This window comes from Mesoplodon densirostris, chromosome 9, assembly GCF_025265405.1.
Source record: "Mesoplodon densirostris isolate mMesDen1 chromosome 9, mMesDen1 primary haplotype, whole genome shotgun sequence".
NCBI lineage: Eukaryota > Metazoa > Chordata > Mammalia > Artiodactyla > Ziphiidae > Mesoplodon > Mesoplodon densirostris.
The window spans coordinates 72,284,250-72,299,717 of record NC_082669.1 but is presented as its reverse complement, the minus strand read 5'-3'; the positions used below and the strand labels follow the sequence as shown (position 1 = coordinate 72,299,717).

Here is a 15,468-nt window from a genome sequence, read left to right as displayed (position 1 = left end):
ATGGCCTATGAGCAATGTGGGGCGTTTTGATTAAAAGTTTGCAAGGTTCACTGACTGTTAAGACAAAATAACAGACCAACTCTGCTATAAGTGCTGTCTCTGGTGACAGGGAGTTGAGTTTTTTCCTGTGTGTGGCACTCTGCTCTAAGTTTGTAAATCTGGGGTAAGAAGAACAAAATATTTACCTTTTCCAGGGCCTCTCTGTCAAGTAGTTCTTGCACAGCTAGCAGCTTGATGCTGTAAGAAAAAATTAAAACCACACTTGAAAACAAAACATTTTATATCACCAAGCGTCAGACAAGCCACAGGAACAAAAGTCTGAAATTTTAGCCTGCATTTCTGCATCACCTACCACCTCAAGGTAACCTTTGGTTTGAACTGAAATGACCATTTCAGGACTATTAAAAATGTTTCTAAGTTGTAAAAGTGATTTTACCATATGATCCAGCAATTCCACTTCCGGGCATATACCCAGAAGAGTTGAAAACAGGGACTCAAATAGTTATTTGCACACCCATGTTCATGGCAGCATTGTTCGCAAGAGCCAAAAGGTGAAAACAACTTAAATGTCCATCAGTGTGTGAATGGATAAACAAAATATGGTACACATTTTATATATGATGAAATATTATTCAGCCTTAAAAAGAAGGAACTTCTGGGGCTTCCCTGGTGGCGCAGCGGTTGACAGTCCGCCTGCCGATGCAGGGCACACGGGTTCGTGCCCTGGTCCGGGAAGATCCCACATGCCGTGGAGAGGCTGGGCCCGTGAGCCATGGCCGCTGAGCCTGCGTGTCTGGAGCCTGTGCTCCGCAATGGGAGAGGCCACAACAGTGAGAGGCCCGCCTACTACAAAAAACAAAAACAAAAACAAAAACAAAAAAAGAAGGAACTTCTGGCACATGCTACGACACAGAGGAACCTTGAAGGCATTATGCTAAATGAAATAAGCCAGACACAGAAGGACAAATATTATATGACTCCACTTATTTGAAGTCCCTAGACTAGTCAAACCCAAAGAGACAGATAGTAGAATAGTGGTTGTCAGGGTCTGTGGGAGGGAGGAATGGGGAGTTATTACTTAACGGGTATGGAGTTTCTGTTTGGGAAAAAACTCTGTAGATGGTGGTGATGGTGGCACAACAATGTGAATATACTTAATGTCACTGAATTGTATACTTACTAATGGTTGAAACAGTAAATTTTTTTTTTTTTTTCTTTTTGCGGTATGCGGGCCTCTCACTGTTGTGGCCTCTCCCGTTGCGGAGCACAGGCTCCGGATGCGCAGGCCCAGCGGCCATGGCTCACGGGCCCAGCCGCTCTGCGGCATATGGGATCCTCCCAGACCGGGGCACGAACCCGTATCCCCTGCATCGGCAGGCGGACTCTTAACCACTGCGCCACCAGGGAGGCCCGAAACAGTAAATTTTATGTTACGTACATTTCACAAAAATTTCTAAAAGTAATTGATAGTTGCTTATGTAAGCAACCTGAATAAATTCAGAGGAATATAAAGAAGAAAACAGTTGCCGATGTTCAGCATTAATCTTCCCCTGATGTCCCTTTGATGAGAACAAACAAATAGCTAAAATCACTCCTTATGAAGAGGGCTTGATCAGCTGCTCATTTGTTACCGTACACGGATTGAGCCCTACTGTGTGCAGGTAGTCGAGGGCACCTGATGACTATGACCTGCTCCCTGCCCACGAGGAGCTCACAGCCTCTCGGAGGCCACAGTCAGAGCAGAAGAGGACCAGTAGGGTGCCGAGTGGACTGCCTGGGGCACAGAGGGGAGCCCAGCCCGGCCAAGGTCAGAGGTGGCTTCCTGCAGGAGGGACCGGGTTAGCCTTGCCAGGGGAGGGGACTGGGGAGAAAGGTGACCCGCAGGGAGACAGCGGGGGCAAAGGCACCGAGGGGAGAGAAAGGGCTCGAGTGTGTACACAACGCATCCGTTTCCAGTTTAGGGGCCAGAGTCCAGACTGCAGCCAGCAGCTGAAGTGAGGGAATGCAGACGTGGGAGCAGGTTTTACAGAGGAGGTATTTTCCCTTTGTGACAAATTGCTTTTGAAGTGTTTGCGGATGCAGTGAGCAGGCGGCCAAGGCTGGACAGGCCAGCACACAGGAGGAAGCAGGAGCTCAGCGAGACCGTTTAGGGGTGGGTCAGCTGTTGAGGGTGTCATCGTGCTCCTTCCCCACCCAGCTAATCTGCTTGTGGTCGCTGGTCACTGTGTCCCTGCCAACCTGCACAGGTTCTCTGGAGCAGAAATGGGCCCCATCTGTACCACACACCTCCATCAAAAGGGGTTATGCCCATGATAAGACTCACCTCCATCTACAGAATTCTTCATAATCTCTCTGCACAGCTAAGCAAGCACTGTCCAACCAAATGCAAAGGTTTACTTTAAAGCAGCTTCAGCAAGTGCAATAAAGGTTTTCAAGGCCTACAAGAAACCACCACCACTACCAACAACAATTTAGCAGGCATCAGGGCTAATGGACAGGACCCTGGGCATTCCCTCTGCTACAATCACTGACTTTCCTTCGTCTCTTGGACGGGTTTGCTTTTGTTGTTTCTCTGGCTTGGAACAGTCTTCCCCAAGATCTTGACCACCGACTGCATATCCCATTGCATCATTTCAGTCTAAGAGCAAATGCTGCCTCTTCCAAGCAGCATCCCTGGTCACCAGGTTGGTTTGGGGTTTGTTTTTTTTTTTCAGTGCACTTACTGGTACCTTAAAACATTTGTTAGGGTGCTTTTGTCTGCTTCCTCCCAACCAGCACTGGAAGCTCTTTGATGCTGGGAACTCAAGGGTCTTCTCACTGCATCTACAGTGCCTATAACTGACACAGGAAGGACAGTCAGGAATATTTACTGGCTGCCAGGCAGGGCCCAGGGGCTTAGAGGCCAAGTCGCTATCAGTGTGGACAGGTAAAAGCACTGGCAAGCTTCAGTTTCTCCACCTGAAAAGGAAGGCCTCCAGTGAGATGACTGTGTGTGTTTTCCCCAGGGTGAACGGTGCTACGTGCATTTGTAGAAATGTCTGCCAGGATGTGTCTGGTGGCAGGTCAAAGCTATTGGCTACTTCTCAGTGCACCCTGATTCCCAATGCACACCTCTAGATTCCAGGTTTTCAATTTGGATAGCAAGTTATAGGCTAAGGAGACTCCAGTTGTAGATCAAGTTTCAGAAGCTTAAGCTACTTCTGAAATAACCACTGGAAAATATTTTTACTGGAGGAATTTTTAAAATAGTCTCTCATTCCTGCCCTTCTCTACGGTCATGAAGTCCAGTTTAGGATCAGGTATCAGATATCGACAGGTTAGAGAAAAGGTTTAAACACTGTTAATACACTCAACTCTCTTCTTCTCCCTATTCACAAAGGTACTACATTCAAACCACTGTAGAACATGATCTGAAAAGCAACAGTTTGAGGCATTGAATGAAGACGAAATTAAAACAACTTCAGTTGACTCTTCTTAGTCAAAACCTGAAGGATGTTAGTCCCCGCTCTCACCAGTTTACTTTCCTCTTGAACGGGAATGGCAAATACTTGGCATGTACACTCTCCAATCCTCTTCACCTCTTTCCACGGAACTCACCCCCTTTTAACTTAGATACAGCTTCAGAATCTTTCTGAACTCTCCAGTGAACCACAACCAATCTACTGAAGCTGACATGTGAGATTAAACCAATTTAACTTCTGCTCTAAAACCAATACCAAATAGGATTCATATATTGGGTAGGGGCAGGAAAAAAATAGAAACCTTTTCACACTACTAAAACCCAGCAACACAAAGGAGAAAAGATGGAAAAGATGGAGAAAAGAGGACAGGACACTCAAATCTAGATGGTTTGAGTTTCAAAATGGAAACAATACATGTTAATCAGAGTTACTGCAACAGCTGCTCATAACATTGGATTTCTTCAGGAAGTTGTGTTTTTTTCCTCCTTAGAGCTATAATCTTTAAGAGTATTCGAGATGTTTCCTGTTATATAGCTGACCTACTGTTAGTTCTTAACTTATTGGAAACTCTTCAAGTCTGGAGTATTTATTTCAGTATTGATGGTATCAGATTCTTCTAGCACATCAGATACTCCCTGGGAGGAAATTTCACACACACGAAGATGCAATGAGCCCATTTCCCAAATCCTCCGTTCAACACCTCTAACTTCTTACCCTGGAAGGGAATCTCATCTCTCAGTTTCGACTTTGCTCCCCCTTCCCTCCTTTCCTTTCTCCATTTCTCCCTCCTTCCTTCCCTCTTTCCGTCCTTTTGCTAATTCCACAAATATATACTGGCACCAGGCACCAGGAAAACAAAGATGAATGCGATACGGTCCCTGCCCTCAAAGGGCTCACAGGGGCTAGGATGCTGCTAGGGCACAAGCCCAGGGAGGTGTGTCTCTCTGAGACTCTCCTGGGTTCCAATGTGGACCAGCAGAGATGAGCTAAACAGGGCATGTCTCTCGGGTGGCCTGGTGCTTGGTCAGCATCCTCTGAAAACAGCAGGGCTCCCTCCCATCAGATGGGAGCTGCAATTTCTTTTTCACACTTGACTTTGAGAAGAGAGGCAAATCACACAAAAGCAGCTGACAGCCGTGATTTATTTAGAAAAATGGCCATTTCAAGGCCAAGTTCTGAAGTCAAGATGGGCAACACTTAGAAGGACCTAGAATGCATGCAATTAATGTTTGCTAAGTAAGCTACAAGGAGGTGAGGCGCTTGAGGGCAGATGTCTTATTCAGCTGGACAGTGGCTGGCACAGTGAGGTCTGTAATGTAATTTGAAGTGGTGATGGGCAAGGTGCCAGGCAGACACTGACAGCAGGGAAGAAAAGCAGCAAAGTTAAAGAGACAGAAGACGGAGGGCACCCCTGCAGCCTGGGGGTGGCTTAGAGCTGCAGACTCTAAACGATCCTCAGTGACCCCTGAAAAGGCGGATAAAATGTAACTCTCTTGGAGTAGCAAAAGCACTTAAAGGGTAAACTCCCAACTACACAGAAACTCACGCTTCCAGAATAGCTTATGAGCTACAGGGCACCAGAATCAACAATTCAATCTCGCTCCCTTTCTCTGAGGATTCTGGCACTTTGAGTTTCCACTGCATTTATTATAGTATAGTGCATGAGATACGGCAGATTTCAATAAATGCAGAAAGGGTGTGATACAATGGAGTCACACATTCACTGCGCAGATAAGATATTTAAGGGATATGTATTATGTACCAGGCACTATTGGATGCTGAGGATATGATGATGCACAACAATACAATGATACAATGCAGCCTCTGCCTTCAAACTTCGGAGTGTAAGGGAGGAACCAGGTAAGTAATACATCAGCCACGTGAGGAGCGCTCTCTAGAGGCAAACTCGGGGTGCTTTGAGGCCCTTTGCAAGTGCATAATAAAGCTGGGAGGCTTCCTGGGAAGTGACTGCTAAGCTGACACCCACGGGCTTACAAGGCAGAGAGGTGGGGTGGCAGGAACAGCATGAGCAAAGGAACGAGGTGGGAGGTCAGGCAGGGTCCCCGCAGGGACTGCACGCTGACCAGGGAACACAGGGTGCCTGGGGCGTGGTGCAGGTGCTGAAAGATTATTCTGCAGGAGCCAGCCGGGCCAGGCCTCTTAGAGGTTTTTTAAGCCATATTAAGGAGTTTGGCCTGTACTCTGGGGGCAAGGAGTGGCCACCGATGATCTAGGGCTGTGGTGTGGTAGAGGGCCCAGGACACAGAAGATGCCCAGTAAAGGTGTAAAAATGGCTCTGAGGTGGAGAAGGGATGGGGGTGGGGAGGCATGGAGGACAAGACTGGAGGCAGCAAGGCCTGAGATGGGTCCCGGGAAGAGATGATGGAGGCTGGTGCAGGGAAAAGGCACTGAGCTAATTCCAGACAGATCGGGAATTGGCAGGACCTGATGAAGAAACAGATATGGGGGATGTGAGGGAAATATCCTCGCACCTCCCGGCCTGTGAAACTGGGGGCTGAAGGGACCATCTACTTGGGTTGTTGATGGAGAGTTATGTCTTGGACACACTGACTTTGGGGCCTGTGGGATCTCTCAGTGGGGTGTGAACAGCAGCTGGCTGTCCCTCAGCAAGTTCTGGGCTCTCGGTGTGGACACCAGGAGCACAAGGACAGTGCTCCTGATGTCCACATGCAGAGCCCAGGAGACTGTGCAGAGGAACAGAAGACCAAGGGCCATTGCCACTTAAGAGGCAGGCAGAGGACTTCCCTGGTGGCGCAGTGGTTAAGAATCCACCTGCCAGTACAGAGGACACGGGTTCGAGTCCTGGTCCGGGAAGATCCCACATGCCGTGGAGCAACGAAGCCCATGTGCCACAACTACCGAGCCTGCGCTCTAGAGCCCGCGAGCCACAACTACTGAAGCCCGTGCGCCTAGAGCCCGTGCTCCACAACAAGAGAAGCCACCGCAATGAGAAGCCCGCGCACTGCAACGAAGAGTAGCCCCCGCTTGCCACAACTAGAGAAAGCCCGCGCGCAGCAACGAAGACCCAATGCAGCCAAAAATAAATAAATTTATTAAAAAAAAAAAAGATTTACTCTCTAAAGAGGCAGGCAGAGGAACAGGGCCTGTCAGGGAAACAGAGAAAGAACCGCCAGGAAGGTGGAGGGAAAACCCAGAGCACATGGCCCAGGAGCCAAGGGGAGAGGGCAATGCAAGAAGTCGGGCGGGGGGAGGGGGGCAATGGCTCTGATTCTGAGGAACGCCAGGGAAGTTGGGGTTGGTGATATGGGAGAGAGAAGTTTCAGGAGGTGGTAGAGAGAAGCCAGGTTTCAGTGGGTGAGGAGTGGACGGATGAGAGGCGGAGAAGGGGAAATAATGAGATTAAACTCGAGGTAGAAGAGGTAGGGTGGCAAGTCCCCCAGCACGATGCCCAGGGGCAGAAGGCAAAGCCGAGAGGTCCTCATCTTATCAAGTGCGTGGAATTATTAAAGTGCAGACAACGACCCCTCTCAAGGCTCCTTCCCTCCTCTTCCTCCTTCTCTCTTGCTCCCACCACCCCTCCCCTCCCCTCCCCTCCTCTCCCCTCCCCTCCCCTCCTCTCCCCTCCCCATACGGTATCATCAGAGGATCCAGCTTTTCTCCAAGAGCATAATCACCATTTTCAATGATTTGGGGAAAAGTAAAGGTCAAGAGAGTCCTAAACGATGCCGGGGTGATTTTGTTTTGTAATACAGTATTTCCACAACCTCTTCTGAAGGAAAAAAGGGGAAGGAGCGTGAAATTCTTGGGGACACAAGCTCTGTGCCCAGTGCACCAGCCCAAACTGTCCCCAGGCCTGGCAGCCAGGCCAGTGAAGGGAGCAGGGTTTCCACATGCACCTTCAGCAGGAGACTAGAGTTAGCGACAACAGGATAAAACTGGGGGAGTGGGACAGGCAGCCTTCCAACAAGGAAGAAGGGGGCCAAGAGGAGAGAATGGAGAGAAGGTAGAATTGAAGGCGGGGCCAGTGGCCACTGGCAATGGCCACTCTCTACTCACGTGCCCCTGGGTGGGGGGACTTATGAGATTTCACAAAATTCAAATTCAGCAACCGTGTCAATGCAGTTGTGTGAACAAGTCTCTTTCTCAAGGAAGGCTCCACATTACCTTCCCCTGAGCAAAGTAAGGAAGACTTCTCTTTTTTTTTTTTTTTTGCGGTATGCGGGCCTCTCACTGTTGGGGCCTCTCCCGTTGCGGAGCACAGGCTCCGGATGCGCAGGCTCAGCGGCCATGGCTCACGGGCCCAGCCGCTCCGCAGCATGTGGGATCTTCCTGGACCGAGGCACGAACCCATGTCCCCTGCATCGGCAGGCGGACTCTCAACCACTGTGCCACCAGGGAAGCCCCAAGACTTCTCTCTTTTGATCACCAAATTTTAGAAGATGCCATGGGTGTTAGGTTCAGACTCATTTCCCCTAATGCTTTATTGTCTTCCACCAATGGCTCAGGGTTGGGAAAACATAGTGGGGCATCAGACTCTGGATGCAGGTGGGCGCACACCTGGGAAGAAAGGACCGGCTCCCAGGGAAGGCAGGGTTCTTCTCACATGCGTCCTCTACAGCATTTCATCCCATCACTGCCAAACATGCTTGCATCTCGTTGTTCCTCTCCAAAGCCAAGTGCTGAATTATTACATTAGCACCAGAACAGTCTACATAGAATTTAGCTTGGGTAACTCTTCTTGGCAGGTTTGCAAGAACTAGTCTGCAAAACAGTGGGCAGGAAACTACTCTGATGACAGTCCCGTGGTTTTTGTTCTACTCAGGTTTTCAACTGCTTGAATCAATTACAGTAATTTCCATTTCTTGGAAATTTCTTAGAAGATTGTCCAATCCATTCAGATTTTCTAATTTTGAGCACAGAATTGTACTAGTAATCATTTTTAACTTAAAAACAACTTCTACTTCTGTGGTCATGCCCCCTTCCTCATTAATGTGTATAGGTATTTTTTCTCATTTAAAAAATTAGATTTGTGAGAAATCAGTCTACTTTGTTGGTCTTCTGAGAAAATCAGCAACAGGATTTATCAAGCCTACTATTTTTTTCTAATTAATTAAGGTCAACATTTATCTTCATTAATTCCTTTCTCCAACTTCCCACTGTTTTCGTTAGCCTCTCTGCTTGCCTTCTTAAGTGGCATATTCATTTATTTAAATGATTTCTTATATATAAAGCCATGAATTTTTCTCTAGGTAAGTATTTGTCCTTGCTTCAAATTTCCTTATTCAGCCTTCTTGTAACTTTCCATCTATTCTGCAGTTGCAGATTTGGTCTCTTATTGGACTCCACAGTATTTGGATTGTGCTTTTCTCTAAGTATTTGGGTTTTAAATTTTATAATTTTGTATTTTCTATAATTCTAAGTCCACTGTGGTTAGAGGAAGTACCCTGTACCTTTCCTGCTTTTAAAAATCTATTCAGGGACTGCCCTGGTGGCACAGTGGTTGAGAGTCCGCCTGCCAATGCAGGGGACATGGGTTTGAGCCCTGGTCCAGAAAGATCCCACATGCTGCGGAGCAACTAAGCCCAGGCGCCACAACTACTAAGCCTGCGCTCTAGAGCCCGCGAGCCACAACTACTGAAGCCCATGTGCCACAACTACTGAAGCCCATGTGCCACAACTACTGAAGCCCACGCGCTTAGAGCCCATGCTCCGCAACAAGAGAAGCCACTGCAATAAGAAGCCCGCACACTGCAATGAAGAGTAGCCCCCGCTCACCACAACTAGAGAAAGCCTGTGCACAGCAGCGAAGACCCAACACAGCCAAAAATAAACAAACAAACAAACAAACTATTGATACATTTTTTTGGTCTCCTTTATGATGAGTTTTCCTTTTCTATTCCCCAGTGTTTGGGTAGTCCCAGAACTTGTTTCTGGATCTCCCAGTGTTTACCTGTAAGTTTTTCATATTAGGGGATAGGGAAGAGCTCTGGAGTTGGTCGGCCTGGGGTTCAAGCTGTACCACCTACTTGTGCAGGATCTTAAGGAACCTTAAGAACAGTGGGTGGGAGGGAAAGGATCTGGCATCTACACCTGGGGCCTTGAGTAGAGATGATGAAGGTAAAGTTTGTAGCATGTTGGTTAGCTGAGAGTAAACCTCCCAAAATGGCAGATATTGGTACCAATACTATTCAGAGTCTTTCTTTAGCCATTAACACTTCTCTGAAGATTAGAATAATAAAGGAAATAACTTTTTTTGTTACCAACACTATTTCAGACAATCAATGTAACAAACTTTTACCTCCTCTTCCCTTTTTGATCTCTGTTAACACTCCAGGGTGTAGACCCAGAACACAGGCATACTGCTGTCTTTCCATTCTATAGCTTATTTTAAGAACAATTTCTGACATTTGTATTTGTTTGATCACCAGACTATAATAATAATAATTTAAACTGCTCCCTAGGTTTACTGATTACAGTGCCTAGGCTACCTATTCTTGAGCTCTATTCTGCTTTACCACTTCTGCTTCTGCAACATATCTTTACATTTTAAAGAAAGGAACATGCTTATTTTCCCAAGCCCTTGAATGTCTGAGAAGGTCTTTCTGATGGGCTTCATACACAGAAGACGTCTCAGTCAAGTATAAAGTAGCTGGGTTACAACATAATCCCCAAAACTTTATAGCTGGTTTGGCAAACGTACTTGATAATCAAAAGGACTTTTAATGTTTCAGATTCCCAACCCAGATAGGCATGAATATATCTGAACTTAAAAACAAACAAACAAACAAAAACTCCCTGTGGCCTAATCTGACAGGTTCAGTAGACACAGACTCTTTGTTACAGAGAACAGATCGAAAGTCAGCTTGATTTTTATTACTCTTTTCTCTGTTTGGGCACTTGTGAAATTTTTTTTTTTTTTCCTCCCCTTTATCCTTGTTATTCTGTATTTTCCCCTGGGTATGCCCCGATGTGGGCCTCTTTCCCCTGAGTTTGTTCAGAATATGGTTAATGAGCTCTTTACATTTATACACAGTCTCTCCTCAGCTCAGGGAAGCATCTGATGCCTGGGCACTGATCCCAATAATCACCAACACCGATAAGCTGAATGTGGGCTGTCAGCTCCATCTTCCACGTCTAAACCTTGTCTCTCTTTCTCTTTCTTGTATTTTCCAGAATAGTTTCTTTTTCCTGAACCCACATCACTGGTTTGATTTCCCATAGCATTTGTATTAGTATTCTGTGACTGCTCTAGCAAATTATCACAAACTCGGTGACTTCCCACCACAGAAATTTACTCTCTCACAGTTCTGGAGGCTTGAAGTCTAAAATCAGTATCACTGGGCCGAAATGAAGTTATCAGAACAGCCGTACTCCTTCTGGAGGCCCTAGAGGAGAATCCATTCTCTGCCTCTTCCAGCTTCTGGTGGCTGCCAGCATTCCTTGGCTTTTGGTCACATCGTTCCAATCTCTGCCTCTGTGGTCACAGTGCCTTCTCTTTTATCATCAAATTTCCCTCTGCCTATCTCTCACAAGAACACTTGTGATTGCATTTAGGGTCTACGTGGATAATCCAGGATAACCTCTCCATCTCTCAAGATCCTCAACTTAATCACATCTGCAAAGTCGTTTTTTGTCATGTAAAGTAGTGTTCACAGATTCCAGAGATTAGGATATCTTTGTGGGCAGGGGCATTATTCAGCTTCCCACACATTAATACTCTTCTATACTCCTGCTAATTTGGATTTAAGCTCTGCTGCTGGATTTTATTTCCTCAAAACCTTTCTTCATTTAATCCATATCTTTTTTTTTCTTTCTGTTGCCTTTTCACATCAACCCATCTTTTCCTTACCTTTTTCTGTTCCTGTTCCAGGGAGGCCATGTCTTTTTGTAGTATACTGAGGATGCCACACATTTCCCCAAAATTCTCTTCTGGAGCCTGTTGTAGGTGATTTTCTAAAAGTAGACACTGCTTCTGGGTCTTTAGAAGCCATTGCCTTTACCTTGTCTTGCAGGACTTTTCCACGCAGTCTTTTTTGTCTTTATTCATCCCTGAATAAGGAAAAAGTGTGCCCAGACCCATGATGAAATTTCAACAGACGTTATGAGTAGATTGGCAGTGGTTCCATTTTCTGTCCACCTTCATAAAGGATGTATCTCCTTCTTGTACCCACGATGGGAGGGGACAGGGCAAAGGCACAGCTGCCAGTGATTCAGGACCCTTGCTCTAGCAAAGTTCATCTCCTCCTCAGAGACTGAATCAACTCAAGACAGAAAGTGCTCTATTTTCCAGCATGCACAGCTCCCAGAGCTTCTTAAAGCACCTTGCTTTGGGGAAGCAGACTTACTGGGATGCACTGAAATCATGCCAGTTTCCCCTATTTCCCATCTGATTTTATTCCCATGGTTTCCTTCTCTACATGGATACGGGGCGGGGGGGAAGAGAGACAGAGAGAGAGAGATGGATTTATAAAAGCCCACCTCTGAGGCCTGTAGCTGAGAGTAGGAAAAAAAAAAAAAAAGAGGCCCATCAGCTGGAATTTGCTTCAAGTACAAGAGTCAGGAACTAAACAATAGAGAAGGTATAAACTATAGTACCTTCTGACCTTTCTCAGGGGTGTGGGGTGTGGTTCCTCTTCATGAACCTTCACAGCATGAGCTACATCCTGGACAGAGCCCCGCGGTCCAGCTCTGTCTTCTCACTGCCATCAGCGGATGCTTCCAAGATCCTGGCATTTGTCAAGCCTTCTTGGTTTCTGGCAGCCTGTTGTTACTTTTCTGTGTCATCATAGGTGTATCAGGAAGGAATCAGGAGGAACTGCAAGCCACACGGCACCTGGACCCAGGGTGGAGCCTGTGTCTTTCTGATGAACAGGAAGACGGTTTCAGAACAACCAGATGCTTCCAGAGACAGTGTCTCTGCAGGGCAGGATGATGTCTGGTCTCCTGTTTTTAGCAACTGGCTTGTTCAGCAGATGGAAAGACTGGCTCCTCCTCAAACTGCAGGGCTCTGCACCCTGCGTGTGAGGAAAAGTTTCCCAAAGGGAATCTGTTTCCCTGAGGCAGGTCCGGCCCCTCAACCTTCTGGGCTTCAGGCCTCCAGGCTCCTGAGTTACCTGGCAGGCATCCCAGGTCCTCTGCTCTCAGGAAGCCCCTCTGTGTGGAATCAGGACGGCGCCCTCTGGAAACCTCCCCAAGCACAAACCACTGGAATTGCCAGAGGCGAGGAAGCCTCGACTTGAACTGAAAAACAGCTGAAGATGATCAGACCCAATGCCAGACAGCCGGACAGTGCAGGGGAGGGTGGCTCCCGGTGGAGACTGGGAAAGGCTCTTCCAACCCACAGTGTTCTTTTTCAGCAGCAAACTGCCTATTTCATGCCACTTTTTAAAAGGCTAAAACATTTGGCCTCATCTAAGGTCTGAGGCCCCACAGGAAAGCCCATTAGGAAGTTAACAGCATGGTTTAACTGCAGGAGAGAAAACTATAGTAGACTGGGTGACTTTAGTCCTGGGAAATTTGGAAGAAAAGACACAGGAACAGACAGCAATGTGGACAGAACCAATGAAGGGGAGAGAGAGGACGCTGTTAACCAAGTGTTTTCCAGATGTCAGGTGCTCTGCTAAGGCCTTATTATGTTATTTCACTCACACCTCAAAGTTTTTCCTCCCCGACACAGCTGTAAAAAACTGCACAGATTCCAAAGCTAAAGAGCATTCAGGAATTTGGATGCTACAAAATTAGCTTTTCTTACTCCTGGCTTTGGGATATTTTGATCTCAGCTGAACAGGCATGGATTTCAACTCCTATTTTACAGCTTCAGAGTGATTTTGTGGCTTGTGCAAGGCCCACACAGAGCTAGGAATTGAGGGAACTGAACCCTGGTCTGTACGATTTAACAGGACTCACTGCTTTTTATACATTCAACAAATATTTACTGAGTACTCACTGTGGGCCAGGCATGGTTCTGGCCACCAGAGATAGAGCAATGAACAAAACAAACTCTTTACTCTCACTAAGCAAAAGCAAAGTGGTCACTCAAAGCCGGGCTCAGGGCTCTGGCTGGTACCTCCTGATTCCATTACAAACTTCCTCCCCAGTGTCACATCCAACTGGTAAGAGATGAAGCCTTAGACCTTGGATGAGGTTCTTGTTGATCATTTTTAATCCGAGTGGTTACGATAACATAGGTCCAGACATCCCTAAACCAAGGGGGCTTTCAAGTTGGTACCATTCACCTCTCTAATCCAAGTGAATTGGGGACTTTTTGGAACTTGAGCCTTCCCCCTCAATTTTTTTCAACACATGTTTACACAAGAAGGAGACATCTGGCTAATACAATCAGAAAAATTATCAGAAGATAATTTTTCCTGCAGGAAGAAATACTTTTCACCACCCTCCCCCAACTGCTTTTCCTGAACCCTTTTTGGTTACAGTATTCCTTGGCTTTCACTGGGGGAGGTATAAGAAACAACCCGATCAAATGCACTTTTGTATCTACAGTGGGGACTGTGTCTCCCTCCTGAATGACCTCACCCGGCAAAAGGTGAGGACTGTAGCTGACCCTGTTCCCCTCTGCACTTTGCTTTCCTGTGGTCTTCCTGTAGCAACTCGTTCAGAACCATGTGGGGGTATGTCTCCAGGGGTGATCTTGTCTTATCTTAGTTCCCTATCTTCCCCTGCCACTCACTAGGCTTCCTTCCAACATTTTCATCTTTTGCATTTGTAGGTGTTTCTCTATGTGTAGCAAATCCTGTGGGAATGGAGGCCACACACACACACACACACACACATACACACACACATTTTTTTCAATGCATGCTGGCCAGCTCTCAGGTCAATAATTAAGTGTTCGGGGTGGGGGGTTTTGTTCCCCACCTTTTTGTATTTGGGGATTCCTGTGGGATTCCATGTTACCTGTTTTCTGTGTAAATGTCACAAGTTTAGGTTTTGCCATCTAGTTGCTCTTTTTGTTCCCAGTATTTTAACTACGATTTTTGTTTTCAAACCTTCCAGAGAGTTTAGAGAACTGTGCAGTGAACACCCCCCCACACACACTTACCACCCACATTCCACAACCGTTAGCATTTTCCCATATTTGCTTTCTCACACATTTTTCCTAACCGTCGACCAATCCATATTTTTTGTTTGTTTGTTTGTTACCGATGCACTTCAAAGTAATGCTGCAGCCCAGTGGTTTGGTTTCCGATATTTCACACAAAGGCTGGCCTCAGAGTCATTCTTCCTCTCATTTTCAACTGACCCGCTCCCTACAGAGTCCAGGCCCCGGTGTGAAACTCCACCCCACACAGCTCTTCTGCAGACCCGGATCAATGCTTCTCCTCCAGGGCCTTCCTCTCTGGCGCTCTCTTAATGCTTTCTTTAGCCCCTCCTAACCTGGGCGAAGTCGCCATTCATCCTCACCCCCTCCTCTCCCACCGTCTAATGTTTCCATCCTAAGCGTGTCGAGCCACCGTGAAGTGAATATTTCTAAAGATCAGCTTTACATTTGATCACATATTTTCAGCCAAGAAGAATGGTATTTTCACAGTTCTCTGTAAAAATGATCTCTCCGGGGGCACAACCAAAGGAACTGAGACCAGCTCTGCTCTTGACCCCTCCAGCCCGTCACCCAACTCTTAAGAACAGGCAGAGTGTCACTGGTACCCAGTGAGGCTGACTACTGCTGCTTTCAACTGCCATTGCCATGTCTTCAGAACTTAGTTACTTGTTTCCTTTTTCTGGGATAGAGCAAGAATGATTAACGGAATGTGCAAGAGAAAAAAAAATTTCCACTCTCAGAAAATACTGGAAATTAGAAAGTTATCTGACACAATACAGGGTCTGTGATGCCAGCTTAATACTCCAGCCAAGATTCTTTATCTGGCTTTCAGTTCTGACCTTTCACCTCTTGCCAAGGTTTCTCTTCCTTTTAGGCCAGATGAAATTCACTTCTGGGCTTTGTCAGAGGCAATGGCCTCCTCATTAATCAGTAAAAAGCAAATGTTCATCCCTTTTTGTAATGCAA

The 15,468-nt window shown here is 46.6% G+C and overlaps 1 protein-coding gene across 1 annotated transcript in view; it reads right to left on the bottom strand.

Moving 5' to 3' along the window:
* EEPD1 (endonuclease/exonuclease/phosphatase family domain containing 1) overlaps positions 1-15,468 on the bottom strand; it is a 117,571-nt gene that overhangs the window by 41,297 nt on the left and 60,806 nt on the right. The window contains exon 3 of the mRNA XM_060108320.1: positions 186-237. Within this exon, the coding sequence (XP_059964303.1) occupies positions 186-237 (52 nt within the window). The remainder of the gene's footprint in view (positions 1-185; positions 238-15,468) is intronic.